General features: G+C 40.6%; 1 protein-coding gene across 3 annotated transcripts in view; it reads left to right on the plus strand.

Annotated features, from left to right (window-relative positions):
* LOC148222830 (uncharacterized) overlaps positions 1 to 20,884 on the plus strand; it is a 76,167-nt gene that overhangs the window by 18,129 nt on the left and 37,154 nt on the right. For all 3 annotated transcript variants that reach the window (XM_088170022.1, XM_088170023.1, XM_088170024.1), the window contains 2 exons: positions 9,670 to 9,744; positions 10,216 to 10,408. In XM_088170022.1, the coding sequence (XP_088026148.1) occupies positions 10,263 to 10,408 (146 nt within the window). In that variant the 5' untranslated portion in view covers positions 9,670 to 9,744; positions 10,216 to 10,262. The remainder of the gene's footprint in view (positions 1 to 9,669; positions 9,745 to 10,215; positions 10,409 to 20,884) is intronic.

Genomic DNA, 20,884 nt, shown 5'->3' on the forward strand with positions numbered 1-20,884 from the left:
TCTTTGCACCTGGGGAGAGGGAGGGGAATCTCTTTTTTCTCATTCATGTTAATCTTATTTATAAACTGCAAACTTTGTGTCAGTTAAGTTACAAGATGAAGTTTTTTCCTAATAATAAAGCAGCAAGAGACTTTAGATATACTGAGTTACAGCACCTCTTGCATCTCATTATGATGTAGTAAATGGTCCCTAGATACTAAAGTATAATCAGACCATATCTATTCTTCACTTCTGTTCTTAATTAGCAAAAAAGATAAATAATTTTGCTGTCATTGCAGCACAATAACAACCAGGGCAAGGCAATGACCAACGAGCCTTGCCCTAAATCCTGTAGCAATAAATGTTCAAACAAAAAATCCCCCTTCTCAATTTTGATTAATTAACTAGAGATGAATGATTCGGCTGTCAAAGTCTGTCAGTGCCATGCAATGAAAATAAAATCAGTGGAAGTGCCTCATGTGTGAAGCCACTCCTAGTATCTAGCCTTAAACATTAGCACTGAAGCTCCAACTCTAGCCTGCTCCCCACCCCCATTCATTAGCTTTCTAAATCCTCCTGTCTTTGTGGAATCACTGCAGCAAGTTGAAAATGATATATGTAATGAAAACCCTGTCTGCCTAGTGCAGAGAGGGTGGAGAAAAAGACTTTGCTTAGCAGCGGCTGCTGTGCTGATTCCAGCAACGATTAGTGCAGACTTTGTTAGAGAGGCTCACCAAGAGCAGAATATTAAGGCACAAAAGGGAAACTCATTCTTTGTAAAGATTTGTGTTTGCCTGGCTGGTTTTGTTTCCTTGTTGAGTGCTATGACCAAATGCACGTAGAGACTTCAGTGGGAATGGAATACAGACGTCTTTGAGGCTTTGTTGTGATTTGGGGCTGTTTTCAATACTATGCTATAAATACAACATTATCTTTCCAGTACAGGTACCTGATGAGCAAGAAACCATTCAGTTTCTGCTTCAAGTGCAGGCAGGGGCAATGGCACTGCATCATAGTGCAGTCCAGTTCAACCCAGTAAATGATTGGTATGGGGAAAATATCAACAGATAAATGTTTCTGAGTTTTCATCAACTGTGTACCTACAACAACATATTTGTTATTTTAAAAAACGATTTCATACTCTTCTGCAAAAGATTTGATTTTTCAGAAGCATTGGATTTCACAGTGCTAATCTAAGTCAATGACAGTGTGGGTGTTTGGCATCTCTGATGCCAAGCTATAATTGTACATGATAAGTCAGGGTAAGAAACCTGGATGTTTAATTACCTGATGCATAACAGGGGACTCAAGCACATTCTGCCTCATAATGTGAAACAAAACCTGTCTCATAACTACACAACAGTGGGTATGTTCTTGGTGGGAGTGTAAATTTATTGTAGTCCAGATGTAGCATAGCCTACCAGGACAGCAATGCAGCTTTAGGGCTTCCAGTTCTATGGCCATCCCTTTGGTTTCAATGAATCTACATGCAAGCTGCTGTGGTTTGGGCACAGAAGGTTTTGAAATATTTGCATTCACACATACACAACCACATTTTTCCTTCAGGTGTCTAGACAAAATTTCATCTGTTTCTGAAGCTCTTTGGTGTCATGGACTGTAGAATACATCTTGGAGCCAGATGCTGTTCTTGACTGCTGGACTTTATAGTCAGATTGTGTTGTTAAAGATGCTTTTTAATTGAGTTGGTATTTATCCCACACACAGCATATAATCCAACTGTTGTTTGTATCCTGGTATACCTTGAGGTGCCCGCAGAGATAAAAGCTTGTTTAATACCCAACATGCTGGAAACTTGTATTATGAAAAAGTCCTTCTTGCCCTGAAGAGTTTTATAATTTTAAACTAATTTGATGTGAAAAACAGGAGGAAAGAAAATGGATAGCATGGAGAAGTGAAATGAGTTGCCCAAGTTCTGTCAGCTGGTTTCCAGCTTGTAATCCAGTCCCTGAGCAATGAATCACACTGCTTACCAAAGGCCAATTTGTGAAGGAATGAGCTCCTACTGGGAAGCAACAGGCTGGTACATGCCTATTGACTTCCCTGCCAGATCCTCCGTGTCTTGGCTCAGTGCTGCGTTTTACTACTCAGCACAGTGTCCAAAAATGTTCACAGCATAGCTCAGAGGTAGCAGACTTGGAAAAAGCCACAGATGACCCTTTTCCGTGTGTGTGTATTCTGGATGCATGCATAAAACTCCTCAGCATAGCACAATATTACAAACAGTTACAATTACATTTGATTAATGTCTTGTCTCAAAATCCACGTTGAAAAAAAGCCTCGGGTATTAAAATGATACACATGTAGTGCTAATCAAAATTATGCATATTTTTAGGATACAAGAACTCTGGGCTAACAGTGCTCAGTCTAGAAGTGCTTGCATTTCCTTGTAATCAAAGATACACATTTACTTCTGCATCACTTTACTTAGCATCAGACTTACTGAACCCCGGGGGCTTCTATTGGAGTTGCTCAGACATGGTCAGATATTACTGAAGATCAGGTGGCTTCTTCTTTTGAATTGAGAAAATATGGCGATATTCTTACTTCCGTGTTCTATGTCTTTTGAGCTATTGTGATGCTTAAGAGGGATTCCTTTGAAAAGATTCATTCTTGTTAAGTTTGCTTTCTTTTCCATTCTATTTCCTTCACTGCATGTATTACTGACTTTTTTTTGAGTGAAAATATAAAAAATGTGTTTATGCCAAATGCTCTCAAGTTACGAATTCTGTGTTCTGTGGACTGTAGGATGTGCTGCTCTGTTGTCTTTTACCTTTGTCCCCTGAAAATTTTATTTAAAAATAGCCAGAGAGAAACAGATGACAGCCTAACAAAAGGTCCACACTGTGTCCCCTCCTCCATCCCTGAGCCCCTTATTCTAGCAAAACTCCTTTGCTTTCTCCTTTGATTTGCACCAATCTACCTTCAGAAATTTTCAAACATTGCAGTGCATTAAACACTACAGCAGATGGTGCTTTTTGACGATGCCTTTCTACATGAAGCAACATTTTGTAGTGTATGCTGCATTATCAAAAAATCAAACATGTAATTATGCAAATATGTATGCCTTTATAATAATCAAGTTTTATTGTAAATGGTTGATGCACATCAATTTGATCCTGTAGTGCTGCTTTAAGTGCAGTTTAAGTGGCTTTTCAGTGTACCCAGAGGCAACACAAATGCATCTCTGGAATATTAATAAAATCCTGAATCTTTGAGACACCAACTGGTACAGCATTGCTTATACTGATTGAAACTAAATGCTAATCCTTTCCTTTATTTAAAAAAAGGTCCCCTTTGTTATTTAAAACACTGATATTAGTGCGATATAAAGGGCCATTTTATTTTAAATTGTATTGTAATGGAGTTGTTAAAATAATGTCTAATCATACTATATTCAGATTCTACAATGTAAATTTGATGAGACAAGAATCCAATCATTTTACAGCCATGAAAACAGAGACGTATGTTAATATGTCCAGTTGTTCTAATTCTGTAAATTTATTAAGGAAATATCTAGTTTTAGATTTTAATCCTAAGGCTTCCAAGTAACTGATTCCTGAATGCTTGCTCGGAGATGGTTTTGCTCCTGAAATTTAATAAGCTAGATACTTGTGGGGGAAAAAAAACCAGCAAGGATTTTGACATCCATAATGAAGTGTAAACTTTATTACTGATCTGATCCTTTCTTTTATACATTGGTTAACTTCGTTGGTCTAATGACAGCCATCTCTCTGAATGCACACATACACATTCTGCTGTGTTTGAATCAGCAGACAGGCTGTGGATACAGATAAACCAAGACTGTAAATTATGTTTTGCCTGTTTGTTCCTCCTGTTCTGAAAGCAGGGCACGAAAGGAGCAGATTGCATTGTTCACAAGGAGAAGGCAGTAGCTCTACCATTTCCCCCTTACCAGTTCCAATAGGTTGGGTGTTTATTTTTTGGGTTCACTATAAACAGAGGCTCTGTTAACCTGAAGACAGATTGAGAAGGCAAAGAAATGAATATGCTTCCATCCTTGTGCTGCCTGGACTTTGCTCAAAACTAATTTCCTGTAAACTTAATGAAGCTTTATAGGTTGAGCTTTCACTTTAAAATTTTTGCCTTCTTTTTGGATTTGTTTCCAATTTACCTTCCTCACCATCTCTGCCCTTCTGTTTTTGTTTCATGCAGTTGGTTATTGTCTCTCTGCCCTTTGTCCTTCAGCTGCCTCTTTCAATGGTATTTTTGGGTTCCTTTCTGTGCTTGTTTGTTACCCCCCTTCATTTTTTCTCCTCACAGATTTTGCCTTCTCTGTCAGCCTTCTGCTCCTCAGATTTTTTTCCAAATGTTTCTCTCAGTTTCCCCATTTGGTTCCTTAGTCCTTCCACAAATGTGTATTTCCTAGCTCCCATTCTGCTTTCCACATTCCCCTTCCAGGTTTTACTCTGTCTGATTTCTGTGTTTATCTTTGTTATTTTGTCCCTGCTTTTCTCAATTCAGATTGGTTTAAAATATTGCAGGAAAAGCTGCTCTTGAGAAATTTCATCCAGATTCCTCTAAGAGCAGCTGCTGTTCTGGCACTTCCAATACTGACTCAAACCTGAGCCTAGGGGATAGGAGGTCCTTAAAGGATCAAAGCACAACTTCAGAATACTACCCAAAATATTGGCAAGTAGAACATGAATATAAAACCACAGCCGAGAGTAGCTGAAACTTCTTCCCACAGTTTTGATGTGGTCTGGTGTTTTAAGGCTGGAATTTGGTTTTGTTTTTTTTTTTTCTTCTGAAAGAAGGATTTTTTTCTCTCCTTATTTAGCATTCTTGTGACTCCAAAACAGAGAAGAGACATCATGCATCTTGAGAAGGCCCTAGGGCCCCTAAAATTTTCAGTACATTTTTGCTTCTTTGCTTAATATATCAACTCATTTAAATACTAAGTTTTGAAAAGCTATCACAAGAAAATTCTGAGTCAACAAACTTTCTGCTCTTACTGAGACAGCAGGTTACTTAAATAGTCAGAGATGCTGAAAAACAACTGAAAGATTTTTCTGAACTGAAAAAAGCTCTTCAGGAACTTCAAATTAATAGAAACATTTTCGTAAAACCATGAAATAGAAATAAATAAGGAAAAAGATTGGTAAAGTAAATGCTGTCTTCAGTATTTGTGAATAAATTCGTATGTATGCAAATGTGAAAGTAAAATTTATTAGCAACACAATGAAAATTGCTGACTTCCCATTTTTTTTCAGCTGTGAACACTGAACTTGGTTTCTTTTTAATGCTATATTTTGTCTTATTATCTTAAATTACATTAATGGTAAAAGTACCCCTTTTAAAAAAATACAAATTAAAAAAATATAAATTCTGAATGTCTGTAGCACTGAAATAGAAGCTGCCTGAGTTAACTTATTTGATTATTCACAGAAGAAGCCACCCAGATTCCTGAAGTTCAATGAGTTAATGGTTTTTATCAGTTTCATAAATCTGTTTGTATGTGAGAAATCTGTAAGTACTATTACCTTTTGATTGCATTTAGTATTCACAAACCAAACAATACCCTGTTCTGCTTCTGATTTTTATTTCAGTTTCATGGCATTTCAAGCTTAATTTAAACACAATAATAACAAAGTCTATGTCTAATTCCTTGATTTCATTTGTAAAACCACTTAGGCAGCCACACACTTCAGTAGGTTTTTTCTTAATAGTTATATGTCAGGAATGCTTTAGACATACCTTACCTGTGTTTTATGTGGGGCAAACCTTGAATAAAAGATTATAGTATTTGAATCTGTTTTTGCACAAAAAAATTACAAAAAAATTGTAGGAAATCTGAAAAAAGTTCTTAATAGGGTAAGGTTGATATTAGAGACTTTAAAAGTATGAAATTATGGGCAACATTCTGTCTTCAAAGAAAACATTGAAAATCATGGTCAATTAATACTGTATTTCATATGATGTTTGTCTTTCCAGGCTGCATCATTCACATAAGAGTGAATAAACCGTGAATAAAATACTGCTCAGTAATTGCCTGGTGTTTTGTTCTATATATGCAAACATCTGATTACTGGTGTGGCTGTAGCAATCTGGTAGAAAACCCCATGCGAGCACAGAAGGTCCAGGCACGAGGGATTTCAGTTCTGCCTTATATGAAATGGTGTATAGGCTTTCCATATCTCTTCATTTACTTTATTCTCTATTCTGGCTACTCTGGTGGTCGGTATTAGGCTGCAATTAAATCTTAGTTACAGATCTTGAAAAGAATATGAACAAAGTTTTAATGTTTAAGGCTTAAAAGCCTTGAACTGTTTAGCAGACACCTTCCTGTGCTTTGCTCAGTGGAAAGGCAGCTCATCACTTCAGTGAGGGTGTCTGGTACCTCCCCAGCAAATACTCATCAATGCTTCAGTTGCTGAATTCCTCACAAGACCTTCACATGAACACCCATTCTCATAATGATTTCTCCTGGCCGGTTGAAGTGCTTTAACTCTGACCATTTGTGATTCTGTTTACTCTTTTGAGGATAACTTATCTGAATTCAAACTCTAAGATGTGTCAGTGCAGGTGTTTTTAAGAGAAGGTGGCTGTCTTAATGACTGCATTGAAAATAAATATATTATTATAATGGTCTTTAGAGGAAAAAAGGTAAAGACAGACACTGTTTATGTTTCATTTTTTAATGATCGTACTAAATCCCACTCTTTGCCATTTCACTGTTCTTTTAAATCTCTCTGCAGAGAAATTTAAGTGTTAAATTTAACAGAGATTAAAATAAAGAAAAATATTCTTTTTCCATGGAGAAACTGAACTGCAGGAATATATTATTTTGTACTGATTAATTTTATTCTAATTTTTTATACATTGCATACAGGTGCAGCGAAAAAAGATTTTTGTCAGTAAAATGCTCTCTATGGAATCGTGAATAAAACCACATTTTTCTCAACCAGCTTCTGCCAGGGGAAGCCCAGGAGCCCTCCTTAAAGCACAGTGTAAAGGTTTGGAGCCCTGGTGTCAGCCCCAGATGTGAAAATTTTCCCTGCAAGGCAGACACAGGCTGAGCACACGTCTCCTCTTAATTGCAGAGGCTCCAGCCTGGCTCAGCCACCTGCAGCTTGGGCAGAAGGGTTTCTCCTTTTCTGGGCTTCAGGAGAGACTCAGCAACCATCAGGTGGTGTGACAAAGGTGATGGCACTCTCTGGATTGGGAAAAAAGGCACAAAGAAAACCTTTTGTGAGCATTTTAACTGGGTTGTTGGGTTTTTCCTTCCTTTCCACATAAGGAGGCAATAGAGGAGTGTGTCTTCCTTTGGGTTTATGGGAGCAGCTGCAGGCACTTAACACATCTCAACTTATAAGGAAATTAGTAAATCAAAGTTATAGGAACTAGTGAAATAGTCCTGAAATAACATCTTCTCCAGGCTGTGTTCAAGAATAGGTGGGCTTGGCAGGACATTAATCCTGTAATTTCCTCATAGGAGTGAACTTCTGAGACCTGTGAAGTTCTGCTGAGAGCCCTGGAACTTGCCATGACATGCTGCCCACATGAAGAAAACTAGCAGCTTTTCTTTAACTGCAGTGAGGACAATGTTTCTTGGGAATTGTTTAATTAAATAGCATTTCTAAAGAAAATCCTTGAAACCCAACTTCCCCCAAAATATATCCCAGAAATGCCATCTGCCTGGTGGCCTGTGCTTGGCTAGTGGTGTAACCCAGCACAGTCACTCCATTCACAGATGGATGTCTCTGCCTCTGAGGGACAGGTCCCTCTCACTTTTGGTGGAAAGCTTCACAAATCTGGCTTCTCAATACATGTCTGGAAGTACCAAAATTTCTTTTTGAGCACAATTCATGTTTTCAGACTACTCCTGTGTTTTTAGCCTGTATTTTCTTCTGAAACGAAAATTCAGATTAAATTTCTAAAGTTGTTTGTTGCTATGTTCTTAAAAAAAAAAAAAAAAAAAAGAAGAAGTTTAATTTCAGGGACATTTCCACTGCTACTTTGTTCAAGAATGATTTATGCTTCTGAAAAGTCATCTTAAAAGACTTTGGCAGATTCTCACTTTGCATCTTTGGGTTTTAACTTTGAGATTGGCAGGCGAGGGTTTTTTGTCCTGTTTCCAAGCAAAATGAGACCTGTGTGTCTGAGCTGCTTTTATTTGCTCCTCTTCTTCAGAACCTTCCGTCAAATAATTGCTGAGCCAGTTGATCAATTTCAATCAAGTGGGACAGAAGGAGAGAGCTGTGAGATGTGAAGTTTAGGAAGAAAATAGGTTCTTCGGTGTGTCCAGGGGTCCTGGATGAGTGCTTTTAGCAGGGAAAGTGATCACAAAGCCATGTGCCAGCTCACCAGTCACACCCGAGACTTTGCAGCAGCCTCAGCAGAGGCTGTCACTTGTCCCAGAGGAGGGGATCCTTTGGGAATTGGCACCTCGAGGACATGGGAGGCTCCCCTGTCACCAATGGCACACTGACATCTTTGTCAGGGGATTTACAGTGAGATTCTGCTCAGGAACAACTTGTTGTCTTGTCCTTGGTCTCTGCCATGTAATGTACTTTACATGAGGCCCAAACAACACACCTATCTTGGGGTGGCTAGGTTAGCCAGAATTGACAATTAAATGTTAAATAATTAAATTGTTTTAGCTATTAATTGTAAGTGAATGTTGTTTTTAATTGCTCTTTAATAATGCCATGCCCTTTATAACCAAAATTAATGTTTTCTGTCTCTCTGTTTTTGAAGTACATGTCAGTTTAATTAAACTATTAATGGTAGACAGATTTTAAGTACTTTATATTCTTCATTAAATTGTATCTGCTCAACAAGCATAAACAGGAAAATAGACTCAGAAGCAGATTCATGTTCTGCCTGATAAATCATTCATCATCAGATAAGATGATGAGGCATGCTTGTTTTTCTGTAGGCTCACAATGATAAACAAATCCACTTTTGTATTGTAATATTTATTGAGTTCATAGAAAAATAAACAAGACTGTTCACTTTTCATATCAGCAGAGGCCTGAAAGCTGCTGTTTGCATTTATGACTGGTCAGTCAAGCAATATCTTGATGCTCTGAGGGTCAGTCTTAGTTCATTTTGTCTAGAGTGCTTGTTAGCAGAGCATTTCTCTGGTCTAAGATATAGTTCTTTCAGGGCCATTCAACTGCAGTAATGATGAATATTTCTACTGTTCCCGCTGTGTTACTCAATTGTATGCAGAAAGAATTAAAATAGCTTCTGATTTGACTATTTTTTATATATTTATAATGCAAATGTTGAGTAAGTCTCAATCCTTGCAGGAAGGTTGATGGAAACAATTTTTTGAAGATTGTGAAAGACAAATTATGGCAAGGTCATTTCTTCTCTATTGTAAAGTCTGCAAGTCCTAGTGGGCTGTTAATGGGGTAACAGGCAGAAATTAAGAAACACTGCAGCAACTGTGTGTGAATACATTCCTGTGCATATTATACAGGCAGACAAAGATGTAACTGGTTATAATAGAGACAACAAACGTCCTTCCTTTGTGTGGCAGATCAATCAATAGCCAGGCATGTGATCTTGTTCACTATTATGTTAGTAATGAAACCTTCTTGTGATGTGACAACTGTGGAATAACATTTGGTCACAAAGCTGGTGTTAACAAGCACAACTGGCACTCTGGTAATTAGACTGATTCCTGGTCTACTTTCACAGATTGTCGATAAATGCAGTAAACAACAGGCTGCTTTCTCTCAGAAGAAGTTATATGAAGTTGTCATCCATTTGACGGTATGTACTGTGTTCTCCTTCATCTTTTATCAGATTCTGCCAAGGTGGGGATGTGCATGTATTTCTCTATAAAATAATGTTTCACAATAGAAAGTTTGTGTGCATTGTTAAAAAAATCACCTAATTAACCTCAACCTTTTTTTTTCTCTGGGGAAGAAAGTTAACTTCTCAGTTACAGATAGGCAGTTAGATGGAGATTTTCTTCCTCTGTTCTTCCAATGTTTCCCCCTCTGATACAGCTGTGTCTGCTGTGGACAGCCATTTATATTGTTTAAGGATAAACGGAAATCTTAAAAGCCATAGATTACCCTTGATTTAAAGGCCAAGAATATAGATCATATACAATTGTAGTATAATTTGTTATATTAAACAAAATAACTACATTCGGCCATGGATGTGCTAGCCAGCTTTTCCATCACCAATTTAGGGTTGTTATGTCAAAACTCATTTGCTGTTTTGCTCTTTCCACAGACCTGCAGTAGTGGAGAGGTGAACTGTAGTTTGGTCTTTTCACCCTCATGGCAAAGGAAGAAGGAATGAGAGCTCTTTCCCTAGGCCCTGTACCTCCTCCAAGCCCTCAGCCTGGCTCTGCACATAGGAAAATGTGTATGTGCTGTAACTCTGCCTCCTCCACTTCCAAAGCAGAAAAACTGAGCCAACTGAGGTACGTCTGGGGAGCTGTTCAGTTCATTTTGTATAGGCTACATGGCAAAGCTTAAGTTGGAGGCACTGTAAACCAGCAAGGGTTTCTGTGCTTGCTCTTCTTTCACAAGGTGCACTCAGAAACTGGAAACAGGGCATAGGGGATGGCGAGTAGTGGCAATGCCATGGCATGTCTGGGCACTGATGCTACGTGGCACTTTGCTCAGGTCTGCTAAGTCCAGCTCCATCCTGATTTCAAGAGTCCTTACTGGTTTGATTTGACCAAGGAGGGTTTCTTTCATGTACTGGGCCATGTTTTGACCACTTGCTGCAACTAAATTCACTCTGAAACATCAAAAGAATAGTGAGCATCTCTTCATGGCCAATGGTTGCCAGATTGTAATTCCCTTTGTAATCAACGAAAAGCGGTAGGAAGGAGTGTTTTACAGTGGGTACCTAGTTTTATGCAGGTTTAATGCAGGAAGAGGCCTCATTAGCATTCAGTAAACATAAAAACTAAATTCACACTCATAAACCAGGGAGAAGTTTTGGACATGTTCAGTGAGCCATAGGTATCAAGAAGTTAGAGGATATAAATAGCAGCAAATGCAGTATGGTAATCTGAATGCTTGGAAATTTATGTTGGACGTGTTTGTTGATGCTCCCTGCAGAGCAGTGTCTCTTCTGACAAACCACCAGTGAGAAAGACCAGTGAGGCTCTCCAAGGCTTGTAGATTTGTGCTCTACAGGCTCCTAGAAAAGGAGAACTGTGGAAAGTAACAAAAGGGTGTGTGGGGTTTTGTTTGCTGGGTCAGAATAGTGCTTAGGGAGGGATTATCAGGAGGCCTGTAAGTGTACTAAAATGCCATGTGCTCAGAGAAGGGGGAAGAGCGAGAATCTCTTTTGACTTGTGGCCATAGATGGTGGTGTGATTTTGAGACCTCATGTTACACAGAATCACAGAATGGGTAAGGCTGGAAAGGACTGTAGTGGACTGTTTGGTCCAACCTCCCTGCTCAGACAGGGTAATTGTACAACACACTCCACAGGATTTCGTCCCGATAGTTCTGGAATTTCTTCAGTGGGGAAGATTGGGAGGCAATCTGTTCCAGTCCTTGGTCACCCTCACAGTAAAGTTCTTCTTCATATTTAGGTAGAACTCCCTGTGCATCAGTTCCTCCCATTGCCTCTTGTCCTGTTGCTCAGCACCCTGAGCAGAGCCTGGTCCATCCTCTGACACCTCCCTGCAGATACTGACAGACACTGATATAATTTCCTCTCTTGTCTCTTCTCAGCTGACCAGTCTCAGCTCCCTCAGTCTTTCCTTGTGATATGTTCCAGTCCCTCCATCATCTTTGTCAACCTCCTCCTGCTCCAGGAGCTCCATGTCTCTCTTGCAACTGGAGGGACAGAAATGAACCAGCTTGTGCTCCAGGTCCCTTGACCTGTTCACCCAAGGCCCTGAGATCCCTCTTGATTGTTTGCAGCCTTCTTGCTGGGACCTTGTCACTGCCTACCTGGAAAAGCAGTAGAGGGTAATAATCAAAGGGCTGGACCAGGCTGGGAAGTTTCTGGGTGAGTCTCTTGTGCAGACCCAGGGAGGCAACACAACTCCCTGTGGGCTGGGTTGGGTCGGTGTATTGAGCCCTCCATTCCCCTCAAAAGGGAGTCTCCAATGCCTACTACCTTCCTTTTTTTCTTCATGGAGGAAGTTTTCATGCATGGGGTAGGCTTCCCAGCCCTAGGTGACATCTCTATCTTGGAAGAACCTTCATCCATGTGCACATTTCACTGGTCCTCATTTTGCTGCTTCTCAGATTCCAAGGCCTCATACCTAATTTTTAAGGGCACTTGGGAAGGTTAGATAAGTCAGGAGGGAATCAACTTCCCACCCACCCCGAGCAGAAACCCATTTCCATACCACACAGTCCTTTCTTGGTTGGGAAGGCACTACAGGAGAGCTAGGTCTGACCTCCTCCTGAAAGCAGGGTCAGCCATGAGGCCACACCAGTTAATCAGAGTTTTGTCTGGTCTGCTCTGGTGAACCTTCAAGAATGGAGATGTTGCAGCCTCCCTGGGATGCTGCTTCACTGCTCTTCTCCTACCCAGAAATCATACTTAAAGTAAAAATGTTTCTTTTCAATTGCTTCTCCATTTTCAAGATTATTTTGTATGGACTCAGTGCTTCCCAGAACTCCACATAGATTTCTATGGCTAAGCCTCACATCTATTCATGAAAGACTCAAATCTGCTGCTGATGCAGCACTGAGATTGCACTGACTTGTCCATAAGCAATGACTATTTTTTTGCTGCAGGAAGTCAGAAAATAAAGCCTTAGCTTCTAGAAGAGACTGGGTTCAAAGCTTCTAGAAGAGACTGGGTTCAAGCACCACTAGCTGCAGCAGGTAACAAGGACATTTGTGTCATTTAAGAAAAAAGGTGGTTGGTCAAGAGTATGTTGAAAGCACCACACGTTTGGAGAAAGAACCTCTGCACTTGAGAGATAACTGAAGAAACAAGGAGATGTTTTACCATTTATACCATTTAAGCTCTGCTGTTTTGAGAAGGTTTTACCACACATTACTTTTTCAAGTTAAGACAATGCAGAGTGCTTCTAGCACATGGCCGGAAAATCTTAGCCATGGCTGCACTATCCAGACCTTGCCTGTAGAAAAGGTTTTTGTCAGGAAAAAGCACAGTATATTCCCTTCTTAAGAGTATATTTCACATTTTAAAGTGATTTCTTCGATAAGACTGAATAAATTCTAGTTTCCTAGATTTGATTTCTAAAGAAATGTAAGGAACAGAGTACAGCTAAGTGACAGAGAAGATACCTTGGCATTTTGTTTATTTGCCATCAGTTACTTCCATATTAAATTGTTCCATTTGCAAGCTAGTATAATTTTTTGTCTAAGTGCCTGCTGCTCTGTCTAGTTGTGGAAAATGAAGCTCAGTTGTTTATGACCTGTGCTGTACTTCATCACTAACCTTCACCAAATGTACAAGTTCTGGAATGACAATAAAGCTTCACCAGTGGTAGCACAGCATGAGGCAAAATATAATGCATATTACTGTGGTGCACCTGTGCTGGCTTTCCCTTGCTTATTGGGATAAAAAGTGTGCTTTATTAGCAGGCAAATAGGTAAAGCTTAAGAGGCCAATCTTCTGTGCTTGGCATATGGGGTTCCCATTAACATTAGTGAGTAAAATGGATATATTTTTGACAAGAGAGCGGGGACTTAAGGGAACAGATGAGTACAGAAACAAGATAACACATTCATAGTCATTCTTCTGACCAAACTGCATGTTTTGAGTCTCTAAATATAAAGATTGTATACTGTATTTTTATTACCTAATAACTGTCAAAAACCTAGTGAGTTTTTTGACAAAACCAGGTCTAGTCTTTACCTTTGAGAGAACAAACAGCCAACTTCCCCCCACCTTGTGCTTAAGCCTGTCCTCAGTAAAACCCCGCTTTGACACATTTCCCACACTCATGACAGTTATCTTCTTGTTTTCATCTTCCCTGTGGAAATTATTAATTAAACATTCTGTAAGAAAGAAGCCTTGTCGCTATCTAGATATTTCAGATTTTTTTGCACCTTTTGAAGGCTGTAGATGCATATTAGAAGGTGGTGGGAGAAGGATGGACATCACAGATGTTCCCCTGGTGATGCACAGAGGTATTGTGGCTCTGTGATCTCCAGCAGCCTTTTGTGTCACAGCCGTGCAGACCAGACCTGCTCTTGGGGTGGGTGCTCTGTGATGGCTGGAGGGAAGAGACCAGCCTCTCCCTGAAATGACAAAGGTGGTGTTTCCCCAGTCTTTAGTTTAGGCAAAGACAATTCTCTGCATGTCCTTCTTCACATGTACTATGTATCTGTCATCCCAATTTCTCACAGAGAGTTAGATCCTGATTTTTTAACTTGACTGGATAAGGCAACTACCTAGAAGAAATGAGAGATCAGCTGAGAAGGTTTCTAAACTAGGTTTGCTGGGGAGCCTCAGGCTTATTCTGACTTTTCAGAATGCAGCAGCAGCCAAGAACATTTATTCCCATTTCCACTTGGCAAAGAAGAATTTATTTTTTCTTTTCTTTTCTTTCAGCTATGGGCTTCATTGCAATTACTTTTTTTCTGTCTTACCAAAATCCAATTACTGAAATGCTACTTTTTGGATGCCTTTAGCCAATACCCTGAGTGCCCATTTAAAACAGGTAGACACAGATATGATGTATGACAGATTTTTGGTTCTGTGGCAAAACTGAGTCCAACCCAGGTGAACCTGACAGTTCAGGTTAATCAGTGTAGTAAGTTTTTTTACAAAGTTAAAAAAAGTTATTTATATTCTACATCCAAAGGAAAAAAAAAGCTTAAATATTTGATTATTACTTTCCCAGTCTTTTTAGTAGGTATTTTTTTCAATCATAACACATTTTAATTTCTTAGTGGTAGAGCTGATTTTAGAAAAAACCCTCACTTTGGTATCTCACATTTAATATAGTAAAAACGGTTTCAACATTAAAAAAAAAAATCCCTAATCCCTTCTACCTTTTCGGCCAAAGGTGTCCTGTACTGAGCACAGTGACAGACGTGCATTCCTCTGTGCCTCTGTGTGTGAGTGAAGGCAGCCAGGCAGGCTGGGGCTGCAGAGCCCTGCCCAGAGATGGTGGCTGGAGCCAGACACTGTCCTGAGTGCCAGCACTCTGCTCTGTCCTGTGGGAGTTACTGCTGTGCTCCACACACTGCCTCAGCTGAGTTCTAATATTTTACAGGCTCACCTCAAAGTGCTGCATTTGTATCCATGAAGCTCTTGTGATTACCATCTAGGCAGGGCATGATTAAAGAAGACCCAACCTTCCTGCTACCCAGCTAAGTTTCATGAACTTCTTGGTAAATTCATAGCCTGGTTATTTTTTTAGTGGTCTGCTGGGGCTTCCCGACACATTCGAGATTTTTCGCCACTTGGAAACATTGAGCCAATTTAGTTAACGTTTTAATTTATGTTGGATTTATAATTGTGGTCATGTGTCAAGAGGTCAGTTTAGACAGCTTGGTAAGCTGGAAAAGCTAGCAACAAATTGAATCAAGTGAATATCCTTTCATTTCAACGTCTTTTTCTCTCCTTGTTTCAAGCCCAGAAGGAGGCCTTAAAGTTGATGAGAAGATAAATTCAATTATACTTAAAGCTAACTTTGGCTTTTAGCTCTCATACTACCTTTCCCCATCTTTGCCATCCATCCTATTGCAATCTTTTAGATTTGCCCCAATAGTAGTTTGCCTTTTAGCTTTGCTAATGAATTTACTACTGCAGAAGACCACTTGCAAGGCTGTCCTAAACACAATGAATGTAATTATTTAGCACAAAACCAGGGCAGCATCTTTTTCTCTCTTGACAAGAATAATTCTTTATTCTCTCATTAGCTATGTGCTTTGGTCTCAGTAAACTAGTTATTGACCTGCTCATTTAAGGAGCTTCACTCTAAATGCTTCTTCCCTTATTTAACTCAGACAAGTTCCTCTAATTTCCCCTCACCATGCAATGCTAGCCCGTAAAATGTAACCATTGTTCATTTGTTGTGAAGAGAGCTGGAAGACAGGGAGCTATTCTTAGATGGATGCTCAGCCTCCTGAGCCCTGCTTGCTCGTCCCTGGTTATAATGGATACAAAACTGTATGGGGCTTAGTAGACATCATGTAAACTCTATAGGAAATCTGAGCCAATGAATCATGGAGACAGACCCCCACTGAGCATTGTGTGTCTGAATAGACTGCAAATAGATAGAAAAGCAGCTTAAGCAAGTGGCTTTCATATGACAAGAATGCATAAATTAGAAATGAATTGGGAGTATCTGTTGTTTTAAGGCAGTTGGATTTCTACTTTCTTTATCATTTTCCTCTTGTAAGAAACCACTAATTACTCAGACTACACTGAAGACTGATGCAGAGTTTTTGCATGTGTGGGTTTTGTTGCTCTTTAAGCCTTTTCCAGTGGATTGTGCTGGCTCAGCCTGACAGTGCCATTCCATGCTGCCTCCCCAGCACCTGTACAGCTGCTCCATCCCACCTAGAAGTGTCTGTTGGGCATCCTGGGAGACTCCCCCCTGGAGCATGACATAGATTCCTGGGGAAATCATGAATCTAGTGTTGTCAGGTCTATAGAGGTGCAGATCCCCAGCCAGGAGCACAGTACCACAGCTAGCTGAACTGGGGTAATTCCTTGGCAGAGGTGGCAGCCTCTCATCTCACCCTTGCAGTACTCAGCACTAAGAAGCAGTCAGTTCCTTCCTGTTCTCCTTGGGCCATTAAGTCCTGAGGATTCCTATTAGGTGGGCCCTGGCCATCAGTGAATGGGAGCACATGGCATTTACAGGCAGCTTTCTCCTGAAATCTTTCTCCTGAAATCCTGAAATCTTGCCTGACCAATGGGGACATCCCAGGGGCACCAAGATCCTGCTTGGTCTGAGTCCCATCTGGCCTACATCAGAGGGTGGGCTGTAGGTAGAGAGGCTCAGATCCAAGGGGCCTTGTATGAATGACATGCAAGGAAGGCAAGGATGAGGAGAGTGCAAAAGGGCTGGCAATTCTTGTACAAGCTCACCTTCCAGCTGGGAAAGGGACATGTCACTTGGAGATAGTGCCATGTGGACTATGGCTGCTCTCATGCCTCCTGCATGTGGTGAGCTGGTCTCACAGACAGGGCTGTGGTGCTCTCAGGTCTCAGAGAGCAGAGCCAGGTGTTTGCAGGAGGAGTGCTGCTGCTGGCACCCACCATGGCCTCAGCAATGGCAGAAGTAATGTCTCCTCTAAGGCAGCTGATGTGGTGGTGGTCCAGGAGCTGGGGGGCTCAAGGGCTGGCAAATGGGGCTTTGTGCAGTGGCTGACTCTGGTTTTGTTGCTTGCTTTTTGATTGTTTTTTTCTTTCCCTTTTTGTTAACTTTGCTGTTTTCTAAAATGAAATATCCTGTCTCTAATTGTTCACAGATTGTGATAATAGACTGCAGGCAGATGGCCTGTAGTTTGTGGTCCAGCAATCATGTGAGAGAGACAGCAGCCCTCAGTTGTGTTTATAAATACTGGTGCTGAAGCATTGCTGTTTCTCGTGGCCCAGTGTGGGCTGCATTCCCTCCTGCTGTAATGATCAGGGTTTCTCACTGTGTCCCTTATGCCAGAGGCCCACACGAGGTCCCTGGCCATCTATAATCTCTATGGCCTCTGATGGGTCTCCAGATGGGCCCTGGGGGTAGCACCACTTTGTCTAGGGAAGCAAAGAGGTGGGAGGAAGGTGACACCTGAGGGACCTGACTGAAAACAGAGGGGAGGGGGACAGGCAGAACAGCAGAGAGACCCAGCCTGGGGGGCTGACACCCTGCAGTGAGGGCAGGCCAAAATGAAGGGGCTGTGCCTGTGTCCCAGGGACACATCTCCTCATCCAGAGCTTTGCTGAGTATTCCAAAAGCCAGGAGTGCCCCATCTGGAAGGCAGTTCAGCTTCTTGTGAAGCAGTTGTCCCCTGTGTGCTGGGGAGCTGCTCCAGGGCAGCAGGCAGGGGATGAACCACCCCGTGTATGCATTTGGGGCTGTGATGTGTGTGCTGTGAGAAATGCAACACATCTATGGAAATGTGGCTCACACAGCATAATTCAAAGAAAACATCAGATTTTGTATTAGAAGTGAATACAAATTGCAGCTCACACCCTGCAGAAAGTCAGTGCAAGATATTTTACAAGGACGTGTAGTGATAGGACAAGGTGTAATTGCTTTAAACTGAAAGAAGATAGGTTTAGATCAGATATCAGGAGGAAATTCTTTACTGTGAGGCTGGTGAGACACTGGAACACGTTGCCCAGAGAAGCTGTGGATGCCCCATCCACAGAAATGTTCAAAGCCACGTTGAACAGGACTTTGAGCAACTCAGTCTAGTGTAAGGTTCTCTGCCCAGGGCAGGGGCTTTGGAATGAAATGATCTTTGAGATCCTTTCCAACCCAAGCCAGTCTATGATTCTATAGTTTATATTTAAGAAGGAAAGATAAGACATTGTGTTCTAGCTGCCTGGCTTTCTCAACTTACCCTTAAAATTCTAGTATTTTTAATAGTAAGGATTTTAGTCAAGTATTTGATATGAGGCAGCTTACTTTCAAGATGTTTTTCCATTTCTCCTAGGTAGATTTAAAAAAAAGAAAGCTTTATTTTAAGCCAGCATTTGTCTGTTTGAATGTAATTGTGCTGCAAAAACTTAGCAATAAACACCTTCACCTTAGGGAAAGGTTAACAGTTTCATTGCATTTTCATGTTTAAATAATGATGCTTTAATATCTCTTTTTCTTGACTGTAATTTCAGCTGTCTTTATAAAAGTAACTTGTCAGTGCATGAATTCTCAGATAAAAATTAGAAAAATTATGAAGAAGTCTACTGTCAGTGGAGAGCAGGCAGCAGGACAAGGTGGCATGACTAAAAAGAGTTGTTCAGAACAGTCTTAAGCCTGAGATTTAGAAGGCTGTATATCCTAATTCTGTTCAAAAGTGTTTAATTAGAGGTTCTGTGGGGCTTACTGGTGTGTGTGATTGCAGGACCAGGTCTCAGCTCCCTAGCCATGACTCATGGAGCTGCCCACCCTTGTGTGGCTCTGCAAGACGGGAGATGTGCAAATGTAAAAATGGTGTGTGAGGCACTAACTTGTCCCTGATGCCCTGCAGTACCTGAAAAGACTTTTCTTTGGGTCTTGTTGGGGACGTTGCAGGGAGTTCTCATTTTTTCTTGACTTCCTGCATCCTGAAAGGCAGAATTAGTTTTGAATGGCTGCATTTTTCTGTTGGCACCAAGTGTCCCTGGTAATGGCAATAGCTGGTAGGAATGTAAAATGTATGGAACACGAACCCTTCTCAGTCTCAGCAGAGGGAGGCACCGTGTTTTTCCAATGGGTCAGTACATTTCTAGCTCTGATAGCTGTTCTTTACAAATCCTCATTAGTTATTTCATGTGAAACATCAGTAAGAAAAAAAACCAAGCATGATAGTAGTCACTTAATTCTACAAAGCTCCTTCTATTTCTTAACAGTCACTGTTTTTCTATGAAAAATGGTGTGGCACTGAAATATTAGACTGTAAATTGCAAGAGGAAGATTAATATATCATCTATCTTGGCAAGTTTTCCCATTATATCACTAGCATTGAGACCTAAAGTTTAGCTTGTTTTTCAAGGTTTGATATAACTCACAGAAATTTTGATTTGATGCACACAATCCTATTGTCATTCTTCTACTTCTCGACTGGTCTTCAATGCATGTTTGGTTAGATTTATTTAACTGCATTTTTAGCAGAATCAACTGTGTATCTAGTGATTACCTATAATATAGTTACAGCACTTCCACTATTAAATAATTGCTAAAATAAGCAGCAGGGAAAAACATGATGAGCATGTTTTAGGAAACAGTGCTGAGTTATGAGTTCTGCCTGTGATGACAGCAATGCATAAAGGGATTCCCCAAGATTTATATTTGAAAACGTGAACACAAAAGATGAAGGGTTTAGTATCATTTTTACTTTTAGAGGGAATGTCCTTTTGAGGGTTAAGGTGCAAGCTGTTTCTTCATCTCTAGCAGTGGGCTTTGCCTCCCACCCACTAAGAGAAGAAAGTGCCCTGCGACACTGTGTGGACCTTTGGTGAAGTTACCTTTTTTAGTTGCTCTTCAGGAAGCCTTTTCTTGTTCCAGCTTGTGAGACTCTCAGGTAGTCTTGTCAGAGCTGTCATTTCCAGCCTCATTGTTCACTTGTGGTGTGTTACCTGAGTTCAGGACCCTCCTGTACAGTGGGGAGCACAGGGACACGTGTCCCCCATCACAGACACCTCACCGTTTCACAGAAAGTGGAAGGGGACACAAAAAGCCCTGTCATCACAAAGACTTGTGCTGTGTGTGATAAACTTGAATCCAGGATTTATTTTTCTTCTCTGCAAATACATATTTGTAGCTAAAACCATCCTTTCAGGCTTCTCTCATGAGACTGATAATTTCTTGGCATTCCAAGAGAAAGGGGGTCACTGGTGTTCAGAGGAGCAGCTGAAGTAGCAGCATTATACAAAGCATAAACAGTTTCAGAGTCAGTAAATGAAAGCGATGTACTTTGCTCCAATACTCATCAAACAGAAAGAAGAATCTGTCTCAGCATGCTGTAGGATGATCATTAATTTTTAATAGTGTTAATGTTTATTAGTGACAGATGATTGACTTTAAGTGCCTTATGAATAATAAATAAATGATGTGGATTTTGGGCATCTGCCTTAGATTTGTATGCAAAGCCAGTGGGACTAACCTTCACAGTTTGAGAGAAGTGTAGCTTCAATTCCTCAATGTATGCTGTAACACAGACTGTAAGACTTCTTAGGCTTTAGCTCTGATAAACCTGGAAGGCCTTTCTGTCCCCTTTCTTAGGGCACATTGACTGCTTAGCGGCTTCAGGGTGAGAGGGGAGCTCACAGCAGCTCTTTTGGCTAGGGCAGA

This window comes from Sturnus vulgaris, chromosome 9 (assembly GCF_052056855.1).
Source record: "Sturnus vulgaris isolate bStuVul1 chromosome 9, bStuVul1.hap1, whole genome shotgun sequence".
NCBI classification, from domain to species: domain Eukaryota; kingdom Metazoa; phylum Chordata; class Aves; order Passeriformes; family Sturnidae; genus Sturnus; species Sturnus vulgaris.